Source organism: Montipora capricornis, chromosome 6 (genome assembly GCF_036669925.1).
Source record: "Montipora capricornis isolate CH-2021 chromosome 6, ASM3666992v2, whole genome shotgun sequence".
Taxonomy (NCBI): domain Eukaryota; kingdom Metazoa; phylum Cnidaria; class Anthozoa; order Scleractinia; family Acroporidae; genus Montipora; species Montipora capricornis.
The window spans coordinates 49,760,911-49,784,598 of NC_090888.1; the positions used below are offsets into that span (position 1 = coordinate 49,760,911).

Consider the following 23,688-nt stretch of genomic DNA (forward strand, 5'->3'; position numbering starts at 1 on the left):
ATATGGCTGCTGGTCACGTGAGTGAAAACGCTCTATCCCCTGCGCCCTGCTCCCGTATCTCACTCTTCAACTGTAGCCTGGTTCACACGCAAATGCAAACGCAAACGAAGTTCACACGTCCAATGCAAGCGCAAGGGAAGTAAGACACGCAGGCGCAGTTCAAGTCCTCTCTCCAAGATGGTGAAGAATGAACCTGTGTTTTTTTTTTACCTTCCGTTTGCGTTTCGCCGGTTCACACCAAGTGTAAATGCAAACGCAAGAAAATGAAAAACCTTAGATTTCTTGCGTCTTCGCTTGCGTTTGCGTTTGCATTTGAGTTGAGGTAGTTCACACGTGCATTTCCTTGCGTTTGCAATTGCTTGGTACGTGTGCACTACTAGGCTTAAGCAGACTTGTCCAAGTTGAGACAGCTGATTAACGCTATTTAAGGGAGCCGAGGGAGGCTAGCATCAGGCCAATATCAGCATTTATCACAAACACTCGTGCATCTGCTTAGCAACCAGGAAAACCGTTTGTTTTGGTGTAATTCGACTTTGCTTATCATTATTACCATTCAAAATAGAACGGATATTCGGCCAACGGAATACTTTCGGTGGTCTTAGAATCAGCACATGGAGAGCGCTATTTCCTCGTTTCCTCAAGACCTGCATTGTCTACGTTGCCTTCATTTGGCCAGTTTTTCTTTGGGAGAAAAGGGAAAAAAAACTCACGAAAGGGTATGCCAGGGATGTGATCCTTTAAGTTGCTTGTCGTAAATTTTGGGGCACGAAGGCAATTTTATACGTTCTATTTTATCCGTCATTTCAGGTGGAGTATTTCCACGATCGTCATCCAAGGCTGGTAAGGTCAATCTTCTCCGGGGGAGGTAGAGTGCCTCCTCAGTACGGGAGGTGGACCATAGAGGAAGCTGATGCGCATGGCGGATGGATTGCGACTGCCGCCGACTTATTAAAGTTTCTCCATGCCCTCGAGCATGGTATTAGTGGCAGGAGAATGATCTCGCCAGAAATGTTTAAACTGATGCTTGAGAAGCCGTCTTTTGAGGATGAGAACTCGGAGGAATGGTACGGCTTTGGTCTTGACATCCGGGACAGTGGCAAAACTTGGGGACACAGCGGACAGATGGAGGGTACCTCGGGCGTGCTGACGCGCCACTGTGGGGGGTATGCTTGGGCACTGTTGTTTAATTCTTGGGCTAAAGACTTGGATTTGGATGGTTTGGTTAAATACGCGTTAAGTCGTGCTGCGCTTAGTGCACGGCAGCACGTCGCGTGTGATGTTAGCCCGAATTCGTTACACTCTTTGGCTTTACGCTGTGACAACAAAGACTCGTCGAACGAGATAAGCGTGAACCCAGAAATGATATCTACTGCTGACAATCGCCAGCTAATTAAAATCATGGTGCCAGTTGGTCAGTTTTGGCCGCTCTACGAAGGTCTAAAGCAGGAAGGCTTTGAGTTGACATGGCTCCACGCGATAAACGTCTCGGATGATTTGTTTTTCAATACAATATTCTTTAAAAGAATTGAAAACTCAGTAGTGTATATAGGTTTAACAGCTAATTCGTGCCGTGAGTGCTTGGAGGGTCATCCAAGCCTTCGCCCTGTCCATCTCGAGACCTACGTTCAAAACGACGAATTTCTCTATGCTGTATTGTTAACTCCCTCAAGTGGAAAAACATGGGCCATAAATTATGACTTGACCGTTGCTCAACATAGGAAAAACATGCCAGTCATGTTTCAAAAGGGTTATAACTTAACAGTTCAGTGTCTCACTGAATTCAGAGGCCGTCTGCATGTGTCAGCTATTTACGAAAGAGCACCTGATGGTGAATGTGTAGCTGAGTTCGACCTCAAACCGGATTACTACTTATTTGAATTCAACAAACAAGCAAAGCAGGGTGCGACTTTATCTTATGTCAGAGCATATCACGTGAAGGGCCAGCCTCGGTTCAGTGTTATTTGGACCAATCGAATTGCAGAGTTGAGTGGAACGAGGCATAATGTGTCAAAATATGGTTTTCTTTTCGAACTAGGAGAAGCAGCAAAAAATGATTTTTATGTGCGATGCGTAAGTTGTTACTTAAATGAAGGTGTTGTTAATTTTGTGGCATCGTGGATGAAATAAATGGACGTAACCAGATTACTGTTTTTTGTCTTCTTTGTATCGTAAATTCGACGACACGTCTGGTCTTAAAACTCCGCATTAGGCTAGTCGAATATTTCCTCAGTCGCTTATGTTCGCTTAAAATCACATTGTTTTGAATATTTGGATGTCGTAGTATTTTGTAATGTAAAAAAAAAAAGAAAAATGTGCTCCTCTTTCTCTCATCTTAACAAAATGCGAAAGAGTCGCCTAGTTTAGGCCCGGTTTACAAACAAGTAGGGTAACCCTAGCACTAGGGTTACCCTAGCACTCACACATTTCTTCTTTTTTTCATCGACGCGCTAGGGTAACCCTATCTGAGTGCTAGGGTTACCCTAGCTCTAGGGCGACCCTAGCTGCCTCGTAAACGCTCTACTAGGGACAACTTTTTAGGGGTTTCCATCGTGTTTGCGATTCTGGCGATTGTTGTCCCGGGTGGTAGGGTAACCCTACCTGTGAAATTTTGCTTGTAAACCCCGGCTATCTTTGACTCGCCTGTTTTTGGGTAACCCTAGCACTAGGGTAACCCTATCTGCTTGTAAACAGGGCCTGAAACAAGAACCCCACTTCTCATTGGCTATCTTTTTTTCTTTTTTCACTTCAAGTTGCAAAAACGCGTGTTGTAATAGAAAGTATGGCCCTCGTACTCGAGTAATAAAGGAACATAAGCCCCTCGAACGTAACATGCTAGTACGGATGTCGAACGCGCTTTTTTCATTTCCATTTAACGATTTGTGCTTTAGGCCACGGTTTTTTCCAAAGGCTACTCGGCAGCGGAGAAGCATTCTTAAAACCAGTTGAATCATCCATTAGGTGGTATATTTCCCGCGGCCAGTCTTAGGATCACCTCGTGCGGGGTGATCATACAGAGAAATGATCCTACATAACATTATTACTGACTATGGATTTTCTTGATGACTCGTGCTAAATACGAAATCTACAGGCGGGACGGGTGTTGCAGGCCCCCTTATGTAACGATGCTTGTTTCGAGATTTGTCTGGGTACACCCATGATTGGTCTGAGTGGAATACTTTTAAGTTACCACAAGTGTGCATATTAATAACGCCTTGTATTCTTTCTCGTGGTTCTTGAACCATATTTGCGTTGGTCCCCGTTTTCAAATGTCTTATTTTTGTGGTTGTGTCGTTCTTCTTTTTCACCCTTAATGACGAAGGAATGGTGGGTAGTGGTTTATCTACAAACAACTGGACCTTGGCCTTTAGCACGTTGCTTTCCGTTCTGGTACGACTTTGAAGTTCCTGAAAAGTCGACCACTTTCGCCTGCCTACGTCACCAGGTTCGGATACTGCACGGCATCGCTCGCTGTTGAGGATGATGGGTTCGAATGAGTGGCGTCGTTCTCGCGTCGGTGGAGTTGCTAAGTGTAATGAATTCATTTCTATTCCTTCTCTCTGGCTTTCATCTAAAGATGCTAATGAAGATGGCTTGAGTCGTGTCTCGCTCGATAATTTACTGCTCACGGAAGTGTGACCTTCGTCAATCCTAGCCCTTTCTAATCTGGCAGCTGCATCCAGGTGTCCCCTTTCATCATCGGAACTTGATCTAGATAGGTTCGAATTATTGGTTACGAGAGAAGTAGTTTGATGCGAATCAAAAGCCGAAGTTATCATCTCGTGACCTCTTGAATGACACATCGGTGATTTTTCTGTCAAAGCGGGAAATAATTTTTCCCCTTCGCTTGTTTGGCTTTGCGTGCTACATTGTACCTCTGACTTACTTCCTCGTAGAGGTCTAGTCATTGTATTTTTCCTCTTCAAATTTGTGTCATAAATTTGTCGTTTTAAACGCTCAAGTTTCTCCCTGCGGTCGGCTGACAAGATGACAGCATTTGCGCCATCTTTAACTACATCGCCATCTGAAAGGCTTCTTTTCCTTGTCAACTCAGAGTGCACCGAAGCTGAAAGATGCAATTTTTCTGTGTAATTGTGTTGCTCCAAAAATCGACCATCCTCCACCAAGTGTTCTCCTTTCGAAGAGAATTTTCGATTCCTGCTCAGCTCTTGGTTATATTTTGATTCCGTTAGATTTGTTGACCTCACCGAGGACGTGTGTAATGCCTTGCCGTCGTTTACCTCAGGCTTGACTATATGTACGAAAGTCTCTAGCTCACTTTCAGCATCGTATATGTTGTGATTGGTGGCTGTCAGTGTGGAAATAGCATTGTCACACATAGCCCTGTCATTTTCCGATTCGATGTCTGAAGTTTCTTTTCCTGTAGCCCAGGCTTGCATTAAGTGACCGCGGGTGCTGTCGTCCCGCTGTGCTTTGACTTCATCGACACTTATGCTTCTTGATCTTGTAACTGGGGTAAATGAAGACTGACACTTGAATAACGGTAGAAATTCACTCGTCTTTCGATTTTTGTCTTTAAAACGTCGAGTCTCCTCTTCCTCCAGTCTACCAAACACCAACTCGTTGGTCAAGACTGATTGTTCTTCCGTACACAATTTCAGGTTCTCGTCAGTATGTATATTTCGATCGCCGAGTCCTTGAGCTTGTTTAGCGCTATCAGTTCGAGCGTCACTGGTTTTATCGTCGAAACGTGGAAAATATTAATGTTTTATCTTTTCCTTAACCGAAAATCGAGGGCTGGGCTTTAGTTGAACTGATTAACAAAGTTGAGACGTGTAAGTAAAACGGGGGCTTTGTTGAAGAGCACAAGCATGTGAAATTTTTGATTAATGATTTGGCGTGAAGCATCAATTAAAACGCGACTATATATCCACTTATCATGCAAACCTCTCCACAGGTGTCACGCCACTGAAAGTTCACGTAATTGCAAGTGAAGCCAAGTTCCGTCACATGTCATTTAGGATAGATTGCTCAGTGTATTATGCATTGATCCTTAAGCCGGTATTTGACATAAACTAGATTGAATTGACTTTTCGTTTATAGATTAACATAATGAAGTTGCTGTCACTTAAGCAAATACTTGCTGTCAAATCTCAGACCGCAACACTTTCTTTAGTGGTTAAGCAATACAAAAGACTACAAGTTCTGACTTCCCCCGCGGAAGGGTTACGTCAAGTTATCATAAGTAAGAATTACACAGATAAAATCATAAATACATAGACAAGTAGGAATTATGTACAATCATAAACTAGAAATAAAATTAATTATTGAACTAGTAAGAAAAATGAATTAAGGAAATGTAAAAATATCCTTAGGCTAGCATGGTAGTCATTCTGTGGCAATTTTATTCCCGTGAGATTTGAGAGGCTTGCTTCTTGGGTTAAAACACAATTTAAACCTTTTTACACTGGCTATCTCAAAACGTGAAACCTACATCCTACGCACCTGTCTACTGGGCAGCTGATCGCGGGCCCGCCGCGCCGAGGAATTATGTCAGCTCTCTGGCAGATTGTGATGTTGCATCGATCAAAGAAGGCCGACTTGAGGGATGTTAAAGTGCCCCTGTGACCAAAAAATCAATTCTTATTTTTCTTTGGATTTCAAAACTTTGTTAACTAAACATCAAGCGACCAAAGTTTTAAGCCTTGATTTCAAAAAGACATCTGTTTATTTTAAATCCAATTTTCCTATTTAATAGACCTTTGCATAAATGGCGCCTAAATTTGATAACAATACTTTGTACATCCTTATTCTCGTACTTAAGTTTCAAAACAAAAGATTTTTCACATGAATGTGAGGCTTAGGATGTACATTATACACTTATGTATGGTCCCGAGGGAAACAGTTAGTTTTGTTTTCCCGAGAGTCCTCATCGTCGAAGGAAACATCAGGACTCGAGGGAAAGCAAAACTAACTAGTTTCCCAAGGGACCAGGGCTGCTAATTGACCGGGTGAAATGGTTGTGAGCATGCGTGATGTGTTGGCCACACCGGGTTGGTGTTAGCGTGTGTCACCTTGCTTTTATTGTTATTAATTAAGTGCTTTGTTATATATTTAGACTTCTCCTGCAACAATCGCAGCAAAACATCCGGAGCTGGCAACAACTGCGGAATTGTATCATGGTCGGGATACATTTGAATTTTATCAGGGCCACGTGACAAGGAATCAACCAATCACAGTGCTCGTTTTGTTGAGCGAAAGTTTAGGTATATAACAATGTCATTTACGCAAAGAGTCTATGGTCCGCCATTACTAACTTTAAGATCTTGAGAGAGATGGATCGAGGAGAAAATGACATCAAATACTCACTAGTTTAAGAATGCAATGTGTGTGTTGGGGGTTTTCATCTGACGTCACGGCGGCCATGTTGGTGTACAGAACAATGCTGTAAAATGTCTTTTGGGAATTTGACTCTATTATTATGCAAAAACTTGTGGAACAATTTTCTATTGTTTTGTACACCAATATGGCCGTCTCATAGCGTTGAAGAAAACCAAGGTTACGCAGCAGAATTAAAATCAAGCACGGGAGTTTTCAATTTGGGCTTTAATTAACTCCTGTTTTGCATATATAACAAGCTTTAGTATAAACACACAGGTGATTATACAAAATTGCGCGCTCTCATTGGCTCGCTATCTCGGATTTTCAGCCGATAATCACCTTGACGGACAAAATGGCTGCCAGTAGTCGTTTTGCCACTGTACTTGAAGATTATTATTTTCGCGTTGAAATTTTTTTTTCCTCTTCTTTTAAATAATCACCTGTGTATTTATACTAAAACAATTATCCACCTCAGGCTCAGTGATTATCGGTGAATATTCACCTCGACTTCGTCTCGGTGAATATTCACCGATAATCACTTCGCCTTCGGCGAATAATTGTTAAGTATTCACACGCTGAAATTTTAACTGTGACGTCACTTTTCCTTAGATCCAACCCTCTGAGGTCCAATCGGTCAGTTTTGAACGTGAGTAATGGCGGATGGTGAAATCCAAAACTTACACTCAAAATTAACAGCCTCTGGATGGAAATCAAAGCTGAAAATGTTGGCAGTCAGGTGTTCAGCAAACACACTTTTAAAATCTGAAGAAAAAAAAGGAAGTGATTTGTTTTTATCAAAGGGGCACTTTAAAATGACAACCTAAATTCGAAAAGTTGATTTCTGTCTTCATACAATTACGTGCAGGAGTACAAATCAAAAGCTCTTGAACTAAAGGGTCGGCCAGGGTTTTTGGGTATACGGTATACAGGGGCTTTTTAAATCGGGTATACGGTATATTGCAGCTTAAATACGGGTATTCCGTATATCACTTTCTTTGAATTTCAGGTAAACAGTATACAATGCTTCCATTAATTTTGGGTATTTTGGCGAATTTTTTTTGGGTATACTTGTATGCCACTACCCCTCCTGGCCGACCCTGTGAACTCGTTGGTTGATTGGATCGCTGATCGCTATTGGAACCAATTCATTGTGACGATGTATGACGTACTGCGGGGAGACTGGGGGGCAGAAACAACGGAATAATTTCCAGGACTTTTTAAATGAACGCGCTTTATGGCATGGCGCGGTTACCTATGTTTCAAAATGGCTGGTTTTCGAAATGTCTTTACTGTGGGAAAAAGGTCTGTTTCTTCGGTTTCTGTATTGGGAAGTCGTCACAACTCGTATTTGTATCTGGGAGTTCTGCAGCCTGTGGTTCTTCTTAGACCGTCGTTACAAGTCCAGAGAAGTATTTGGTCCAGTTCTCGACAAGATGATTTGACTCAAGCCTTGTCTGATGCTGAGAAATTAGTGGGTTATCCAACATCATTCTTGAATTTACGCTATCTTTTGAGTGATGAAATCTCAAACGTCGCCATGTATATGAAGAGGTTCGCCATGAGCAAGCATCCATTGCTGAGGACAGCGCGCGGTTTTATTTCGGATGAAAATCACACATTGCAAACGCGGGGTCTGTTGGTATTACTCATTTCCAAGGCTTCGAGACCCTGTTTAAAGGATGACTGCATCATGGACCAGGAATTAGTGGCTGATATTTATTCGAGTCAGAGGCAGCTGGCAGACATCACGGAGACCATTTACACAGGTAAAGAAAAACAAAGTGCGTGACATTAACTTCTTTTTAACATTCGATCGAAACACGAGGTTTCTAAGTACGTACATATGTACATGTACAAGCAGTTTGTGTTTCAACCATGGTCGGAAAGTTAATCTTTTGAGATACGAAGCTTTAATAATCCCTAAAAAATTTCTTGGGACAATTTTCCCATTTTTAAAAAAAATATATTGGCGCAATTATTAGTCTTGAGAGAATTAATTTTGTTGTAACGATTTAATTTTCAACTGTTCAAAAGATCCCTAGTTCCACTTCAAATGGTAGCAATTGAACTGGAACATTTTAAGGGCCAACATACTGTGCACGGGTGGCTCAGTTGGTTTAGCACCGGGCTGTCATGCGGCAACAGGCGCGTAGCGTGGTCATGTTTTCAAGTATGCACAAGTACATATGATCTAAAAACCTAAGTAAACTAAGCGAAAAATACTGCGTTCTTTATTTCTTGTTCGAAATAGTTGTGTTAATACAAGCAAAGAACAAAGCGTCTTGCCCTTATTTTGAGCAAACTTGGTGCAAACAAAACATTGTTTTGGTTGCGCTAGCGTGACTGGTATTGTCAACAACATTCTCGGAACGTCGCTCCTTTGCAACTTCGCCTTTTTGTTGCACGCTGACCAAACAACACTGCATTGTTTAGTGTAAAAAAGTCAATGCAAAACTAAGTGAGAACATGATATAGCTTTTGTTTTTAGAATTTAATCAAAGTGGTGTTTTCATAAGGAAATCTTGGTTGCGTACAAGTAAAATGTTAAAAATAGAAACAATTGCTTAAAATTTCAAAATTTCCTGGTCACTTCAAGTACGCACGTGCGTAATTGCGTATAGGACGCTACGCGCCTGGGCAAGTCATGGGTTCGACTTCGGTTGGACCAACACTCAGGGTCTTAAAATAAGCGCGGAGAAAGTGCTGCCTTTGTAATATTACACCTGCAAATGGTTAGACTTCCAAGTTTTCTCTGATAAGGACTTTAAACCGTACGCCCTGTCTCACAAGTTCTCTGTGGGACATTAAAGAACCCACACACTATTGTAGAAGAGTAGGGAATGAAGTTCACAGTGTTGTGGCTGTGCTCAGTGAGTGGTTCTTTCCAGCAGAACTGGCCAGCTTGGTGTTATGTCTCTAAAAAGGCTTATGGTGTATGTCAGGCCACCTAAGCAGAAACAGCCACAAGTCAAAAGGACTTTGCCAAAGCTGGGACATATAGGTGGAGATAATGGTAATGATAATGGAAGGAGATAAGATAATGGAAAAGAAGGAAGAACGTGGCTTGATGTCTGTGACGTCTATGAACCTCAAATCTTATTTACATAGCCAACCAGACTCTCTCTCACCAAAGAGTCTTGTTTGGACATTATAGCATGAATGAACGTACAGTGTACCTTCATTTGAATTACAATTAGGGTCTCTGGAGACTGGTCTCAGTGATCATAAATTAGTCTATACAGTTTAAATAGAAAGGTGATGCAGCTGAAAACTACTTTCATGAGGTGAAGGTGTTTTAGCAATTTTGATGAACAGGCTTTCAACAATGACCTCGAGTGCATTCCTTTCAATGCTGCCTACATTTTTGAAGATGTCAGCGATATTTGTTGGGCGTGGGAAAAAATGTTTGCTGAATTGTTTTGGATAACCATTCAAGCTCAGATGAAATCTAAATGCTTCAGGGATATCCCTAGAAAATCATAATTTATTACAACAGAGACAAGAAAAGCTATGTGGAAGAGAAATACTCTTAAACCTTAATTTAAATAAAACTAGATCAGCAGATCAGGCCTACACTGTACAGATGCCAAAAAAAACCGTGTGGTTGCTCTGTGCTCTAAATCCATTATACATAATTTTGATCAGTTATGCACTTCACATGCTGGAAACCCAAGGGTTTTCTGGAAATCAGATTAGCCTTTATTATGCATACCAGAAAGCGCAGGTTGGAACACTTTATTGTTCTCAAAGAGAATAAGAGAATAAGAGAATCATCAATGACCAGAGTCAAGTAGTGGAAACCTTAACCCATTGACTCCCAGGGGTTCCCCATTGACGAGTAAAATTGTCTGGTGTTAGTCAGAGTAAAATACTAAGTCTAGCTGGTTTCGGCCGATTTGGACGTCAATGGGTTAATGAGTATTTTGCAAACATCACGAAAGATGTAATTATTCATGATCACAGCACTTTCAGTGACCAGACTCATTTAAAGAGAATTCCTATGGTAAACGAGGGAGCAGCCAACTGGTGCATTTAGTTTTCAGTTGACTAACCATTGTGTTGTCAAAACGGTACTTGAAGCTGCTAAGTTATGCAGACGACACTAAACTCTATTTATCACACCATGGTCCCCTGAGCAATGGAAGAAGGTATAAACGAGACTAAGCCAACACTACACAATGGTTTCGACAGAATGGGATGGTAGCCAATCCCGACAAGTTAATATCAGGCTTTAGTGTTAGGACCATACCCATTTCCAGTGAAATTGAACTATTAGGTGTAACATAAGCTGAAATTTGATACTCATGTTGCATCAATCTGTGGAAAGGTGGTGGGTCAGGTTAATGCTTTAAATAGGCTTAAAAATATACTGCCTCTAAAAACCGGGGAAGCACTTTATCGCCATGTATTTTACCTCACTTTGATTTTTGTAACCAGATATGGCACCATTGTGGAGAAAGGAATACTAAGAAAATGGAAAGAGTAAATCAGCGTGCACTTAGACATGTATAATTATAAAGATAAGGGTATTTCATACAAGAACTTCCTAGGTTGTATCGGCTTGAATACGACATTAAAGGGTTGTCGTATTCAAGACATTGTTGTTAACGGTTAATAACTGCTTTCAAGATAAAGCACCCAGAGTTGTTGCTGACTTAGTTAAACTGAGGAAGACTGATTACAATTTAAGAGGCACTAAGATGCTCTCCTTAGCAAAGGTAAACAGTACCAAGCATGGTCTTAAGTCATTTTGTTATTTTGCTGCGAAGAAATGGAACACGCTACCAAATGCATTATGTGCCAAGGCTGACACAAGACGATTTCTTCAAGATATTCGTTGCCTAAAATTTTAAAAAGTTTTAGTTTTGGATTTCTTGTTTTTAATTATATATAATTTTTTTTAAATTTGTGACATACTGTTTGTATACACAATATTTTTACTTCATGTATACTGTATATATTCTCTAACATAGATTGTATCTTATGACATTGCACCGGTGGCTCAGTTGGCTGAGCATCGGGCTGTCATGCGGGAGGTTGTGAGTTCGACTCCAGCCGGACCAATACTCGGGGTCTTTAAATAACTGAGGAGAATGTGCTGCCTTTGTAATTACATCTGCAAATGGTTAGACTTTCAAGTCTTCTCGGATAAGGACTGTAAACCGGAGGTCCCGTCTCATAACCCTTGTTCGAAATTAAATAGTATGGGACGTTAAAGAACCCACTCAGTATTCGATAAGAGTAGGGGACTTAGTCCCCGGTGTTGTGGTCTGACCTTATCTGGACGGGGGCATCTTCGACTTCCTTAAAATAAATTGTAAACTGTGTAATAAGCAGTCTGGCTAAAGTCCTCCGAAAAACATTGTAAATTAGTCCTGAAAAACCCCGAGGGGAGAGACTAATCGCTTCACTTCACTTCCACTTCACTTCACTTACTTTTATTTTGTATATACAGAATATATACACTGTATGTACATGTATGTATTTTTTAATTGATTGTGATTTCCTGGAAAGTAGCTTTTAGCTAAGTGTAGTGCCACATTAAATAAAGTACTACTACTAAATAAAGTACTACTACTTCATGTACTACTACTTCTACTACGTAGATTTATCTGACACCATGCTCATTGACTGTTGTTTTGTAGCCAACTTGGTGCACACAGGTATTGTTAACATGTCCAGTGTCTCAGAATGCAGCAAGTCTTACCAGGATGATATGGAATTTGGAAACCGGATGGCAGTTTTAAGCGGTGACTTTCTTCTTGCCAACGCTTGTACAGGATTGGCAGAGCTTCGGGATACTGAGGTAGTATGTATGATTTCAGAGGTGATTGGCCATCTTATGGAAGGAGAATTTTTGAAGATGACATGTAATGCTAAATGCTTGGACTTGGATTTTTGGAATGAGATGATCTTCAAATGTAAAGGAAGCTTAATGGCAAACAGCTGTAAAGCAGCACTGAAAATTATTTCACACTCGGAAGAGGTAAGGACTGCATACCAGTGTTCACTTCTTTAAATTTACAGGTAGTTGTGGGAAGTAAGGTTAAATGCACTCTAAATTTCCACCTAGTTATTTCATTATTTGTCAGGGGTAGATTGATTAAATATTAGTTTCCGTTGAATTTTCAAAGTCTGTCACTGATGTGCCTAAGGTTCAGTAGGAGGTGGAGGTTAATACTAGTGTTAGGTACATAACTCAGCTGTACAGGAGGCAGTGTGTCCTGGTGGTTAGGGCGCTTGCCTTGAGATCCGGAGATCCCGGGTTCTAGCCCTGCTCTGACCACTCGTTAAATTTGATCCTGGTTCAACTTCTCAGGTGCACTTGTAAATAGTCAACTGGTTTGCCTTCAGCCAGTTGGGATTCTTAACAGTTGTTGTTGTTGTTGTTATTCTGTTGCATCATTTCATTACAGTATGTTTCATTGACCCTGAAAAGCCCCTTTGGGGAACGGTCAATTAAGTATGGCCTGTATTGTATGGTAGTGTATTGTATTATGCTAGCAAGTGGTTTACCCATCACTCACACATTGTCCCTTTCGTTATGCCTTTCTAAGATGGATTGAGTTACTGTGGTTCTGAGGCACCTCTTGCTGTGCCCCAGGATCTTAGGGCTACCCTAGCTTGCTTGTAAGTGATCCACCATGTATAGTTTGCCTGCGACTTTATACAGTTTTGTATGTGCGTTCGTTGTACTTTTGAGACAGTGAGCTGTTAAATTTTCTTGGTTTTGCATATTTTTTCTATGACAGTGAAAAGACATGTGTATCTTTTTGTTGATGGTGATTTGGAGATGCTCGGAGTAAAATCTGAGAGCTCCTTTGCAGGAGTCGGATCTGTGACCTTCTACTTACTAGTTCTTCATTCATTTACCGAAGCTAACATGTCATGATGTCCTTTTCTATAAGAATTGCAAAAATGCCTTGTTCAGACAATCTCAGTGCTAGCAGTAAAGCAGGACAATAAACGTGAACCTACAATAAGCAACAAAAGTACGTTGAGACACTGAACTGGGGAGACCGCAATTAGGAAAAAACCACCTTAACGTTACATTTTCCACTTGCGCCCCACCCCCTTCAATGTTGGCAAGGGAAAAAGGAAGTGTTGGCCATAACAAGACAGCATTGTTGGGTGGGGGGGGGGGGGGAGGGGTAAGATGGAAAGATTTGGGGGGAGGGATTTGTCTGAGATTCCTTAAAAGGGGAAAGTATCTCAACCCAATCTCCTAGTGACAGCTCAGTGACAGAGCATCTGAATTAGTAATTAGTAGGTTGCACTTAATTAGTAGGACCACTTGGGTTGTTTCAGGCATCTCTAAATCACCATTGACAAAAAAAGATACGTGTACATTTCTTAATCATTCATGTACGGGGGTTGACATTACCTTCTTGTGAAATTTTCTGGTAAACTGGGCAAGGTTTTTTTTGTCAAGTTCTAATGACAAGTGCTTTTTCTCTTTTATGTTTGTTGAATTTTCTGTTATGCTTGGTTCCCCTCTGTGATCCAAAAGGACGTTCAAATGCCTCCCCTTAGTTACATAAAATGCTCCCCCCCCCTCTTTGACTGTTGTAGCATTCTAATGTGAAACCTGAGTTAGCAGACATGAGCTTTTGTAAGCTCCTTAAGCCAATCAGAGTCGACAATTTTTGTAAGTTGAGGTTTACTATCAGCCTCCAATCCCATCATTGAAGTATTTGGCCGTGTGCAAGCACTGTATAGTATTCATACATGTAACTTGAAATGGAGACTGTATGTTTGAATTCCCCTTCGTAGAATTCTTAGATCTTCGAAACTGTTCCTTTGGGTTAGACATACATGTAACAATAAAAGACTAACAAGGCATTAAATCATCCTGGATGTTGTCCAAGGGTGTTCCAAATTGAGCACTACAAAAACTTTTCAATCCTTTACGCAAGGTGCTTTCCTCTTTTAAAATAGTTTTCCTTTGATTGTCGTTTCTTGTTTTCCACTTGGGGTAGTTAAGGCAGAATGGAAGGACATTTTAAGTGACATTTCACGTGTTTCCTTTGTGATATTAGAAATTTGTCAGCTTGTTTTCCTCCGCTTCTCTTTCTTCCCTGGAACACGAAAAAAAAGAGGGATCGATGGATTCTTGAATAAATTCCTGTTGATTTTCACTTTTAGCTTCAGAGAGAGGCTTTTGAATTTGGTAAAAACCTTGCTTTTGCCCACCAGTTGAAGGAAGATTATCAGATTCTTCGGGAACAAAGGTGTCCTATGGTTCCGCACAGTGCTCCTGTCATTCTCTCAGGTGGGCAAACCGAAGCAAAAGGACTCCTGAATCAGATCTTCTCTGAAAAAGAGAAGGAAAAGCTGGAAAGTCTCCATCTCAAGTTGGCAGATGTGATTATGAACGGAGATGCAATCTTTCGGTTAAAGGAATTGTGTCTATCCTATTCAAACAGAGCTCTGCAGTCATTGAGTCTGTTTCCAGACTCTGAAGCTAAGCACGCTTTGATGAATATTGCTAACTCTTGCACGATTCAGGAGTAAAAAAAAAAAATTCGCGAGATGCCACTAAAAAACAACGCGTGAGCGAGTGTGGTGGGTGTGGTCGGCCATTCTCGCTCGCTTGCAGAAAGTGATAATGGGTCTACCAAGCACAAAGTTCATGATTCGCGGCCGATTTATTCTTCTGTATTTGTGTTAAAGGGCCACTGACAACCACAAGTCTTTGCGGGCGTGCAAGCTATCGGCGCCATTTTCTGTAATACAGAAACTAGTATTAATTTTCTTGAAAAGTCAAATTCCATCGCCTCACATCGTCGTGTTTTGGATGCCCAGTAGCTTCAAACTTTGTTAATATTTTCCTTAATGTTTAAATATTGTATTTTTGGCGTTATTTGGGTGTTGTGTTCGTGTTAAAAGCGAAATGAAAACTGTGAAGAAAGGTCGTCCGCCGAGGAAGGAAAAGCGCCATGTTATTTGGCTCACTACTTCAACCTTAAGATTATGGAACGAAAGGAGGAAGGCGTTTGGATTAAAAAACAAATCGAACAGCGAATTCGCAGAAGTTCTTCCTTACGGGATGTTTCTGAAGCGAACCGGCCGATTCGATTGCCCGGATAATAACAACAACAAAGGCGCGCAAAGGACACTGGTTGTCGGTGGCCCTGTAAATCGACATTCTGACCTCAGTTTGGTTTATATATTCTCTTTTAAAGTTTTGCCTATTAGCATGAAAACAAAGGAGTCTTATTTGGCCGCCATTTTCTGAAAAAAAGTTGAGGTAAATCGCCATTTTATTCCGTGAGAGAAACGACTGAATTTAACCCTGCCGGCATGACGTACCGTCCCTGTCGCCTCTCGCCGATCGCCGTAGAACTTCGTAAATAAAGACTTAGCTTTGGTAGACGCCTTGTGCGTGAAATCGTTTAACATGGGAAAGCTGGTGCACAAACAGCAGACACACGGAATCCGAGATCCAGTGACAAGGAAGAGCTTCGTCGACCACCGGGGATCCAGACTCTGTTGCATCCCTCTTCCGCCATTCCAGTTAAGAAATATATCGTTATACTGGTCCGCCGTTGGGTTCATGTTGGCCGTTGGCTCCGGAGGAGCTCATCCGCCCTTTGTCAGGTCTTGTTTTTAATTCTGTAGGGTGACATGCCATCCACGTTACTAGTATATACTGGCGGGGAAGCCAGTTTAGACGCCGACGACCCGTCGGCGTCTAAACCCGTCAATTGCGTGGGTTTCATCTTTGCCCGTAGCAGCCTGACCTAATCCCGAGTATTGCGTGTGTGGCTTACGCGCCCGCGCGCGCTTCGTTTTCTATAATCTTATAATTTTCCAACAATGTTAGTGGGTAGTCTTTCTATTGCAGTTTTCGCGAAGAACTGTCGCCGAATTCGTCAACAGTACATTTTGGAGTTTTGATACAGAGTATGGCTGAAATGATTTGCCAGACGATCGCAGGAAAATTGAAACATTTCCGATTTTCCCTATACGTCTGCGATTATTGCAAACGATCGGGAAAGCCTTCGGTTTCCAGTGTTTATCCGGGACGGTCTCGAAACAGTGAAATCCCCGGCTGTCTGAGATTTCACGACTTAGGGTCATTGACTATTTTTTCCATCACAAAATGAAATTTAAGACTCCTAAATATTCAAATAACATGTTTCGTTCTAAGAGGATCTAGTTTCTTAGACCTTGGATCAATTCTAAAGGTCTTTTAGTTGGAATTAACCTTACCGTATCATCAATACGGTGTAAGGAAAGCAAGCCAAGACTTCCAAAGGCGCCGTTTCACTGTGCCGTGCACCTTGTTTAGCAACGCCATTGGCGAGACAATTTGCCCAATGTAACATACCGCGCAACAGCCAGACCAGTAGCATTGACTTCTACTTTCCGCAACAGTTGCAACGAATTTTTTAAGCATAGGACAGTGTTAACATCTGTTCTGCAACTTGTGTCGCACTGAACGGTTTGCGGCACCAGCCAATGACAATGTTTCTTTAACCTCATGTGATCATCGAAACAGGACAAGTTGCATGAAACGTTGCTCAGTGTAACACCCATAAAACAACTTGTTTTGTAATGTGAGAACGTTTGTGGAAATGGCGATGCAATGACAAGTTGGACGAAAAAATGCACAGTGCATCAGCGCCTTAAATGTACCCTGAAATTTAAAATCTTTTAAGCATTAGTTTATGTTTAAATAATGACATGTAATATATCGACGTCCAGTAAGTAATGAGAGCTAGGGCATTTTCCGCTTTTGAAGTTTTGCTCTTGTTAGATCGGTCTTATAAATATCTGTTGCGTTTTGCGACTTTCCCATTGTTAGCATTTGGCTTTCATCTTCGGCAAAAATACAATTAGCGGATTTGGCATCCGATGCGGCTTTCGGTTCTCCTTTCGGTGCGACAATTACACGTTCAATGCCGCGAGAACATTCTGCGACGTTACTCCCATTGTTCTGAAAGCCTTCGTAGACAAAGGGGATATCACACACACGCAGGCTCCATCCTCACATGTAGACTGGATGTGCCGGTTTTCCTTTGAAACGGTTAGACCAGGTTTGGCTTGTCATCCACACTACAGCGCCCTAATTGCAGAAGAAACGAAGGATTTTGGAAGCGGTTTCAAAAGTGGAGACTACTTAGCAAGTGTGCATGGCTCGGACAAAAACAGACACATTAATAAAAACAATGACGTTGAAGGCTTTTGTGAATTTTATAATCAGTTGAGCGGTTTAGTGTGGATACTGAAAACCTTAGCAAAAGGCTAATGTGGATGAAAAATATTAGCTTCGTCTCGATCGAGATGTAAGATAAAATTTCGCGAACGCCTACTAAGCGTGAAAGGTGTTACGTTTGGTAGTCACGCACCCGTCAATTGCGTTCCAAAATCAAAGCCGTTTTGTGTTACATTAACGTCAAAAGAAGAGGCAAGTTTACAGTTTTGACCTTTACGTCATCCGCAAACGAACATGCTCAAGACAACTGGGTATGTCCATTACAACGGTTGTCAACATAAAATGAAATTGTGCAGTGATCCGGGTGACCGTGTCACTAACTCTGTAATTAGTTTACGTTCTCAGAGTATTTACTACTTGCATTGAATGTGACAAATCTAACAATACAGTTCGTTTAGTTCCGAAGTGTATTCAGTTCATCATTCTACAACAATGTTCAACTCTTCTGCCTTATTAATTTTACAATACGTTGTTCGTTGCGTTATATCAATTCCCCTTTATTTTCTTTTCGAATGCAAGGGTGCATGGTTATATGCGGTACTGAGTACTACGCCTCGTTCTTCAAACGATGCCGCTACAAGAAGACAATAGTAGTCGGGTATTCTTCAGATACTCCAAGAAAAGAATTCACATCGAGGAGGAGGGATGACTAAATAATCTTTAGCCGTTTTCATTTCCTCAAGCTTTGCAGGTTTCTCGGCTATAATTGCTCCCGGTCAAGTTTATGTAATTTTTCTGTATCCAAATTGACCTATTCGTAACCTTGAGTGATACCAGACAAAAATCTGCAACTATAACATTATAATACACGCACCGCCAAACCTTTGGTTATTACTACAGCCTGAAGCTTAAAGTTCTGATCGTAAAAACGCAAGGGACGTGCCGCTTAAAAAGGAAATTGCCTAAACGGCTTTTTAAATGAGTTCTTCCGCGCTAAAATTTCACGGCAGGTCACGTAGTCGTGCTAGCTGCCTGTAACGACATACTTTGGGTGCGAAGTCCACCAGTGTTGATAAAGTCACAAGTTTTTAATCCTTTGGAAAAATGTCATTCGATCTATTACCCTATTGCGTACAGTATTTTCCCCAATTCTGTCTTGCGAAGGAGAAAATCAGCTGCCCGTAAGTAATCAACAGTGAAATTTTTGACGGTCAACGCGAAACAAACTTGTTTCCCAGGTTTCAACGCGCGGCTCTTTATAACTGAATACACCGCAACTCCGATTAGATTCAATCAAACAGCGAACAGTAATTTGGCCTCCGTACATAGTGGTCTGATCGTCAAGTATGGGTTACTGCCGCACATGTCAAGTTGTCCTGCGGAATGATACCTGGAAACCATACTGCCGAGCGTAAGTACGACATTTTTATGTATATTCATGTCAACAAAAAAATCCTTCGAGTTTTGTGAAGATAAAAACAACTTACTAAAGAGCAATTGCGTATCAATTTATCGCGGCATGAAATTGATGAACCTTAGACTCTGTAACATCGAACGCTAGCAGATGACTCACCAAGCCTAATTCCATCACAGTGATTTGGAAACTGTTGAATTTTTGCAATAGATCCCAAAGGTGCTGCAGTTGCTCTGGCTCATGATCACATTTGTTTTCTTTCCGAATTCGAAAAGAATTGCGACAAAGGGTCACTACTACCTTAACGGTGGAAATTTTCGTGAATCTTGTGGCACAACACGATTAGAAACAAATTGCACGGAAGGTTTTGTATTGCCTTCAAGTTCGTGCATGCCGGCAATTTATTTTGAAGCTTGCAAGCATTTAATGTATAGTTTGGATATGCAATGATCAGGTTTTTTGGAGGGGGAATGCTGCTGACACTAGTTTCTCTTCCCCTTTTACCCTGGCATCTGTTTTTAAAGATATGTTTTTTTCACTCCACCAAGTTGAATCCGTTCATGTCCTCCAAGGGGAAAACACTGGATGAGTTTCATGTTTCTTAAATTTGCCGAAAATAAAACTATTATGTAACATTTAGCAACTGTAGACACTTTAATCAAAATTTATGAACTGTTTTCGGGATTTTCCGAGGTTAAAATGTCTATAAAAATCGGCGTTTCGATCAGTTTTACTGGTCTTCTTCAGGTTGCTAAAATCTTTTTCAATATGGCGGTTTTTTGATGAAGAAGACCTGTAAAACTGTTCGAAACGTCGATTTTTATAGACATTTTAACCTCGGAAAATCCCGAAAACAGGTCATAAATTTTGATTTTAGAAATATGAGAGGTGAAAGTTTCAGAGATACGATTTAGACACTTTAACTCCCTAAAAGAAGTCAGATTGTGCCAGACGAAATATTTGAAAAAGGAAAAAAATATCTTCACAGCCGTGCAGGCAGCCTTGCATTAGTATTTATTTTTAAGTACCGTAGAGGTTTAAATTTCAAAACAAAAATAGGTGTCAATATCTCAGTTATCGATGCAAGCGTTTCAAAAATACAACAGGATATTAAAATTGAAAAATGAGAAAACAAGGTAGACCGACAAACCAAGAGTGGCTTTTGAATAACTAATAGAAACGTGTATCGTGTATCACGTATCAAAATAGTGTATAAAACTTTGCAAGACAAGTTTGATTCAAGGAAAGTCCTAGAAGTCCATAGTTAGGATTTTTATCCCATAAAGGTCATCATTGCATCACGTCCTGGAGGTTTCATGTGACGAGGCGATGATTGTGTTAACCCCTTGAGGCCTTTAGTTTTTCATATGCTTCGTAATGCGGGGAAAGTGTGAACGCTGGATTTATCAATGAGAGGTTGAAAAGTGCTGCAAAAATACTTTAGAGTTTTTTTTAGTACTTTTGAAGTGAGGGTATCTGAAATGGATGTTTCGGTCCGAAAGTGGTTCTTTCCCGGCTGTCGGGAATCGTTTGAATTTCCAGACAATGACCAGATACAGGACCTCTCCTTTTGATCTTTTATTCATATGCAAATCATGGCTCGACGGTTCTCTTTCAAAGCCGCATATTTTTCCTCGGGCTTCTTTGAGGCTGCGCAAAGAGTTGATACGTCGACCAATTTACATGGCCGGTGAATGTTGACGTTGTATTTCAAAAATCGCTTCAAAAATCGTGTAATATTTGCATATCCGAAACAGCGGAAGTCTAAAGAAAGTTTGACCTCTCAATTTTAAGTGCCTTTAATAATTGATGAAAGCCAATGTGCCATCGCTTACTGGTATACTGTTTCAGTTTTGTTGTAAAATCGCCTTGTTTGAACATTATGTTTCGTTCTCGAATGTCTGTCTCTCATTTGACCCCTACTGGGTAGAAGGGTATAGAACGCAGAGTATTGAACATGGCTTGCAGTATGTTATATTGAGGAACTAGACGATTTTTCTTCCGCAGGTGTTATCAACGGGCCTTCCCATTTTGTGATTACTGCAAGAATGCGATACACGAAGGTCAGGAAAGAATAAACAACTATCACAAGTTTCCGTAAGTTTGAATTTTTCTTGTTGCACGTCAGTACAAAGCGGCGTTCGCTTTCGTTTTTTTTGCCGGCAATTCGGCTTTGTCGAACATCGTCAAAGGGCCAGACCCATGTCTCTTCTTACACTTGGGGCGCTTGTGATGAGCGGCATTTTTTTTACTCGTTGTAACCATTGTCGGATAGGGAAGAAATCTCCGAAAAAGGCCGAGAAAGGCCTTCAGTTTTTCGAGTTGTTGGTAGTAGTGAAAATCGGCGTTTCTGGGGGACACTGTTCACGGCTCCCGGTCAACACTTCTGAACACCAGGCACTCCTTTCACATCACTGACGCTGCATAAGACACCTCAAGGGAAGACGTTGTCGAGGAGCGTGGGGGTGGGGAGGGGATGAATCTGACACATTTTCATCAAACGCAGATGGGAATGCGACCACTCCTCTTAATAACTTGACTAATTAACAATTAGACCAGTAGCCCTTGCGGGCTCATGGGCTATTGACCCGTGGCCCTTGAGGGCGAAGGGTCTAATTGTTTTACCCAACTAGTCGGACAGAAAAAGCAATAATAAAGTTAGCAAATGCAAGTTGAAGAAATATTTATTTGGGAATAAAACGAAAGAAAGCGTCACGCTTTTCGGTACTCGAGGACTATTACTAATAGTCCTCTAGCGTAGCGTAGCCAATTAAAATGCAGGATTTGCATTAGTCCACTAGTTGGGGGATACTAATCGTCAATAGTTTGAATTTTTCGAAAAGCGGAAGTGTTTGTAATGATTAACCAATCATTGCGCTCAGCAAATTCATATAGCGGGCGCTAAGAACGAAAATCCATAGTTAGTTTTTCCAATCGTATGAAAATGTTGCGCAAGTTTTAAAAACCGCCATATAGCCATCTTGAACTTATTTTGAGGCTTCTTGTTTTATCGTTTTTATTGATAGATGTTACAGTCTGGAGACACAGAAATGCTGTGAATGTTTTGCCAATATCAATCGAGAACAGGGAGATGGAATATACTGCACAAAGTAGGTGTCTGTGACTGTCGGTCTCTAAGGAAATCGATGTAAAGTTATCAAGTGTTACATGTTGTCTTCATGCCTGTTGCATCGGCGTTAGGGTAGAAAATGGCAAGGCCGGATTAAATAGCGAAAGCAGGTAAACTAACAAAAGTAAATTGCACAATACAACGAGTTTTAAACAACACTGTTACCTATCTCAAATGACGGCCGGTACGTCGGCGCCGGTCTCGTCTCAGTACACAGTTCTCACTGCGCATGCTTTGCAATGACATATACAGTTTGAACCAACTGCAGGCCCATTTCATGTTTTACTTCTCTGGTTTGGCGCTATTTATATTTCCATAAAAAGACGAGAAACTTAAAAAATAATGCGATTGCTAGTTTTAGAGAAATAAAAAAGAGTTTGGGTTCAAACGCAAGAAGGCTAATTTTTGTGACGAATGCCTCAGGATTACTGATCTAATTGTCTTGTTGTGGCTCACAGGAAACGATCGTGCTTTCGTTAAGTTGCTTCGCATCGGCTAACTCCACCGTTCCGGTGGCACTATCTTCAATTTCATGAATAATCTGTTACCCTGGAAGCATCAAATTCTTTTTAAAAGTGCCAGTGGATACCATGTCGAGTAGCTCATCCTCAGTGATAAAATTCATTTGACCTCATCTTAGGCTGTTAGAAATGTTATGCGTTTGCGGTACAGTACTAAGTTAGGAGCTAAAAACTTAGCGTCGACTGAAAAACTGCATAAACAATGTGAATTTTCTATCTAAGCTAATTCCAAGTTATCCTTTTAGGTGTTACGAAATTAAGAACGCGCCCCCATTGAAGTTGTACGTCAAGTACAAGGATAATGAATTCAGCTTGCATTCACGGGACGATAAGGTGACGGATGCCCTCAAGGTATTCTCAGACGGCATATACAGCGCTATACAAGCAAGTTTAAACCAGCGCATGATCCAAGAGAACGTAGAAGAAGAGGAGCCGCCACGAGGTTATTTGGTTCGAACAATGTCATACGTTGACTATTCTGTGAGGGGAGTTACTGGCTTTGTATCTCGAAATGTGGACAGCTCAGTAAGGGGAGTCACTGGATTCGTCACAAGAAAACTTCTTTTAAGAGACTAAAAGGTTGTTAAAATAGTTTCTACCATAGCACCTGCGAGCAAAGAGCGCCAGGGCACGCACGCACGCACGAGATCCGCGGGAAGGTCTCCTTTCAAGTGTCGCTCGCGCGTGTCAACTCACTGGAAAACATTTTTAGACATTTATGTATTGATGCGAATGTGTGGGTCTTTTATGAGAAGTAATTACGTAGTAATCAGTTGTAAGAATTAGAGTGTTTTCACGTAATTTTTATACCACGACAGGTACTGTAAGTGTCATAGCCCCAAGAAAATAATCAAAGATAATCATGTGTGGAAATGAGTTCTAAGAATTCGAGTGTTGATACATCTATTTTTGAGAACCAGCTTTTTAGGCTGTCTCAGTTTTCCTGAGAATTCGTCAGCGTTTATTTAACATTTCAACGTTTGGTAGAGACTGCCTTTATGGTATTTTCTTAATCAATCTGTGCCATTAGGTGTCGCTTTCCGTGTAAAGTTGGGAACTCATAAGTTTTGAGGTTAAAATTTCAGACATTTTTGTTACATAAAGTACAGTTTTTGAAACGGTA

At 41.1% G+C, this 23,688-nt stretch overlaps 4 protein-coding genes and 1 long non-coding RNA gene across 7 annotated transcripts in view; 3 read left to right on the plus strand and 2 right to left on the minus strand.

The window, feature by feature from the left end:
* Positions 1-2,311, plus strand: part of LOC138052350 (uncharacterized) — a 10,171-nt gene extending 7,860 nt beyond the window's left edge. For all 3 annotated transcript variants that reach the window (XM_068898808.1, XM_068898807.1, XM_068898809.1), the window contains one exon: positions 808-2,311. In XM_068898808.1, the coding sequence (XP_068754909.1) occupies positions 808-2,127 (1,320 nt within the window). In that variant the 3' untranslated portion in view covers positions 2,128-2,311. The remainder of the gene's footprint in view (positions 1-807) is intronic.
* A 631-nt stretch (positions 2,312-2,942) lies between these two features.
* LOC138052354 (uncharacterized) lies at positions 2,943-4,987 on the minus strand. The gene has a single exon (XM_068898812.1). The coding sequence runs from the start codon at positions 4,395-4,397 to the stop codon at positions 3,045-3,047; it is 1,353 nt and encodes a 450-aa protein (XP_068754913.1). The 5' UTR covers positions 4,398-4,987; the 3' UTR covers positions 2,943-3,044.
* Positions 4,988-7,590: 2,603 nt separating this feature from the next.
* LOC138052355 (all trans-polyprenyl-diphosphate synthase PDSS2-like) lies at positions 7,591-15,714 on the plus strand. Its single transcript, XM_068898813.1, has 3 exons — positions 7,591-8,105; positions 11,985-12,325; positions 14,485-15,714. Exons 1-3 carry the CDS (start codon positions 7,604-7,606, stop codon positions 14,851-14,853), a joined length of 1,212 nt encoding a protein of 403 aa, XP_068754914.1. The 5' UTR covers positions 7,591-7,603; the 3' UTR covers positions 14,854-15,714.
* Positions 13,563-18,277, minus strand: LOC138052363 (uncharacterized). Its single transcript, XR_011133047.1, has 3 exons — positions 16,555-18,277; positions 14,533-14,653; positions 13,563-14,417 (listed from the first exon to the last, which is right to left on the minus strand). It is a non-coding gene; the product is annotated as an uncharacterized lncRNA (long non-coding RNA).
* A 123-nt stretch (positions 18,278-18,400) lies between these two features.
* LOC138052360 (uncharacterized) lies at positions 18,401-23,688 on the plus strand. The gene is made up of 4 exons (XM_068898821.1): positions 18,401-18,911; positions 20,922-21,011; positions 21,941-22,024; positions 22,811-23,688. Exons 1-4 carry the CDS (start codon positions 18,847-18,849, stop codon positions 23,139-23,141), a joined length of 570 nt encoding a protein of 189 aa, XP_068754922.1. The 5' UTR covers positions 18,401-18,846; the 3' UTR covers positions 23,142-23,688.

What these genes read in the sequence shown, in the direction of transcription:
- LOC138052354 (XM_068898812.1), bottom strand. Translation starts at nt 4,397, where the DNA reads ATGCAAGCCTGGGCTACAGGAAAAGAAACTTCAGACATCGAATCGGAA.
- LOC138052355 (XM_068898813.1), top strand. Translation starts at nt 7,604, where the DNA reads ATGGCTGGTTTTCGAAATGTCTTTACTGTGGGAAAAAGGTCTGTTTCT. An exon ending in CACGGAGACCATTTACACAG is followed by an intron (nt 8,106 to 11,984) that starts GTAAAGAAAAAC and finishes GTTGTTTTGTAG; the next exon opens with CCAACTTGGTGCACACAGGT. An exon ending in TTATTTCACACTCGGAAGAG is followed by an intron (nt 12,326 to 14,484) that starts GTAAGGACTGCA and finishes TTTCACTTTTAG; the next exon opens with CTTCAGAGAGAGGCTTTTGA.
- LOC138052360 (XM_068898821.1), top strand. Translation starts at nt 18,847, where the DNA reads ATGGGTTACTGCCGCACATGTCAAGTTGTCCTGCGGAATGATACCTGG. An exon ending in TGGAAACCATACTGCCGAGC is followed by an intron (nt 18,912 to 20,921) that starts GTAAGTACGACA and finishes TTTCTTCCGCAG; the next exon opens with GTGTTATCAACGGGCCTTCC. An exon ending in GATGGAATATACTGCACAAA is followed by an intron (nt 22,025 to 22,810) that starts GTAGGTGTCTGT and finishes TTATCCTTTTAG; the next exon opens with GTGTTACGAAATTAAGAACG.